The sequence below is a fragment of the Pteronotus mesoamericanus genome, unplaced genomic scaffold (genome assembly GCF_021234165.1).
Source record: "Pteronotus mesoamericanus isolate MK-2021 breed Mesoamerican mustached bat unplaced genomic scaffold, CSHL_Meso_final contig_177, whole genome shotgun sequence".
NCBI classification, from domain to species: domain Eukaryota; kingdom Metazoa; phylum Chordata; class Mammalia; order Chiroptera; family Mormoopidae; genus Pteronotus; species Pteronotus mesoamericanus.
Genome location: NW_026555073.1, coordinates 2,332,760 through 2,335,682, shown reverse-complemented (window position 1 = coordinate 2,335,682; position 2,923 = coordinate 2,332,760). Strand labels below are relative to the sequence as shown.

The 2,923-nt window shown below is 48.9% G+C and overlaps 1 protein-coding gene across 1 annotated transcript; it reads left to right on the top strand.

Moving 5' to 3' along the window:
• Positions 1-855: 855 nt before the first annotated feature.
• Positions 856-2,634, top strand: LOC129065360 (polyadenylate-binding protein 4-like). The gene has a single exon (XM_054566623.1). The coding sequence runs from the start codon at positions 856-858 to the stop codon at positions 2,632-2,634; it is 1,779 nt and encodes a 592-aa protein (XP_054422598.1).
• The last annotated feature ends 289 nt before the right edge of the window (positions 2,635-2,923 follow it).

Below are 2,923 nucleotides of genomic sequence, written 5' to 3'. Positions count from 1 at the left end.
TGAGTCGCACCAGCCAGGGCCAATTCTTAAAAATGTTTATTAGCCGTGAATATAATCCTAACTCAGCTGTGAAGCAAACTTCATGTTTAAGCTGCTGGAATTTATTCCAAAGTATAATTTTAATACCAAAGATACCATGGCTAAAGAAATTTGATGCGGTCACAGAAAATTATGAAACTTCGTATTTCACTAGATTACGGTTAAACACACAGATTTTAAAATATTTTTTTGAAAAACATTAAAATGTAAGCACCTCCAAGTTGTTAGAACAGTGAGTCCACACTGAGAATTTTGTAAACATTGCCCCTCCCTCTAAGATACGCCCCTCAAAAGGGAAAGAGGAGAACCGGAAAGGAGGGAGAAGGAAGGGAAGAAGCCGAGGAGGGGAAGGGGGAGTTAGGGATTAGAAAAAATAAGCAAGTCAGGAAAATAAAGAAAATCTTTGAAGCACTTCCTTTCCCCTGCCTTCAAACAGGCCTGGTAATGGTCCGCGTGGGGCCCTGGGTGCCCAAGGCATCCAAACAAGGGCGCGCCTGCTTGGAGCACGTGACCAGCCTCATCATCAAAGGGCGCCCCGCATCTGTGCACCACGTGACATCAAACAGGCACGCACTGCGTCACAATTTGCCCCGCCCCGTCTGTAGCTCTAGGCGGTGTTTCTGACTCCGTGCATCCCGCTGGCCACTGTCTCAGTGTCTGTCTCGTGGCAGCCACGCAGACCACTCCCGGCCTCCATTTAGTCCTCTGATTGACTGTCTCCCTCCGAGAGAGGCCCAGGGCGGGTGCTCGAGAAGTCACTCTAGAATCTTGCTCCACATCTGAGTTAAGATGGGTGCTCGAGTTCCCTGCTTCGACATGTCCTCGCTCTTCGTAGGAGACCTGCACCCCGAAGTGACCGAGGCGATGCTGTATGAGAAATTCAGCGCCATCGGGCCTGTGCTGTACATTCGCGTCTGCAGGGACCTGGTCACCCACCGCTCCCTGGGCTGCGCGTATGTGAAGTACTTGCTGGTGGGGGATACTGAGCGAGCCATGGACGCGCTGAATTTGGTTGTTATCAATGGCAAGGCGATGCGTATTATGCGGACCCGGCAGGACCCATCACTTCGTAACAGTGGTGTGGGGAATATATTCATCAAAAATCTGGCCAAATCTATTGACAGTAAGTCCCTTTATGATACATTTTCTGTGTTTGGAAAAATTCTTTCTTGTAAAGTACTAACGGATGAAAATGGACCGAGGGCTTTTGGATTTGTGCATTTTGAGAAATCGGAAGCTGCCAGAAGAGCCATTGCTAAGATGGACGGGACTTGGCTGAAAGGTACCCGAGTGTTTATTGGGCAGTTGAAACCTCGAAATGAAAAGGAAGCAGAACTCAGAGCTCAAGCGAACAGGTTTACTGATCTTTACATCAAGAATTTGGGTGACGCTGTAGATGACGAATGTCTTAAAGAGGTTTTTGGTAAGTTTGGCACTGTATTAACTGTGAGAGTTGTGACTGATGACACAGGCACATCCAAAGGCTTTGGGTTTGTGACCTTTGAGGATTCGGAGGCGGCTCGGAGAGCCGTCAAAGACATGCACGGGCAATTCCTGAATGGAAATCGACTTTGCGTCGGTGTGGCCGGGAACAGAGCGGAGACACAGTCGGAAGGCAAATGCCATCCCGAGCCAATAAAACAGGGCGAACTCGCCTGGTGCAAGGGTGCTAATCTTTACGTGAAAAATCTGGAAGACGGTTTTGATGAGGGACGACTGAGACGAGAATTCTCTCGCTTTGGGACAGTGTCTAGCGCCAGGGTCATGATGGACGCCGGCCGCAGCAGAGGCTTTGGCTTCGTTTGCTACACGTCTCCGGAAGAAGCTGCTAAAGCCATCAAGGAAATGAACGGCAAGATTGTAGTGACCAAACCGCTGTATGTGGCTATCGCACAAAGCAAGAAGGAGCGCCAGGCCCTCCTCGCCAAGGACTATATGGACAGAATGGCTGTGAGAGGCGGAGGTGACACCGGACTCAACGCCCACAAGGCAGCAACATCAGCTGACTTCCCGCCGATTGTTCCTCGGCCTCAATGTGGAGGTGCACATCCTCGCAAGCGGGCGGTCAGGGCCAAACCTCATCCATCTCAGAATACACATTATGCTAAGCACGCATCGGCAACAGACCCTCGGCCACCATCCAGCGCCTTCAGGTCACCCAAGGCTCCCAAAGCCAAGTCAGCCTCTCAGACGACCAGTGCATCCGCTAAGACCGTGGCCCTTCACCCCCGACCTTCTGCCGCAGGACCTCACGCAAATCAAAAGTTCGAAAACGTTTCAGGTGTTACCTGTGTTGGCGTCCCTCTGCAATTTCCGGCAGGAAGGCCCGAATCCATCCCGAAGCCTGCCCCTGTTCATACGCAAGGTCATTTGTCAAATATATATGTGTTGGCATCAGCTATTACTCAGAAGAAGCTCTTGGGTGAAAAGCTATTTCCTCTGGTTCAATGCGTTCACCCAGCTCTAACTGGAGAAATCTCTGGCATACTGTTGGAGATGGATGATGCTGAAATTCTTCATATGCTCAAATACCCCGAGTCTCTCCGTGCCGAGATTGATGAAGCCATCCTTAATCTGCAATCCCACCAAGCTTGACACACTGCCCCGAAAGTCGCTAACAGCGCTCAGAGTGTGTGAGATACGAGTCCCGCTTGCAGAAATGAACGTTTCAAACAACGAAAGGCATCAGCAATGGAGAGAATGATGCTAATAAAAATTACAACTAAATAGATGCATTTCAACCTCACCAAGCGCGTTTCAAGTGTCATTATTTGTGTTGAATAATGTAATGTTTTAAAATAAGCACAGAATATAAGAACAGGAAAATTAAAAAGAAGGGAAAATAATTAAAGAGTAATATTTTCAAAGATGTAGTGGGAGTAAG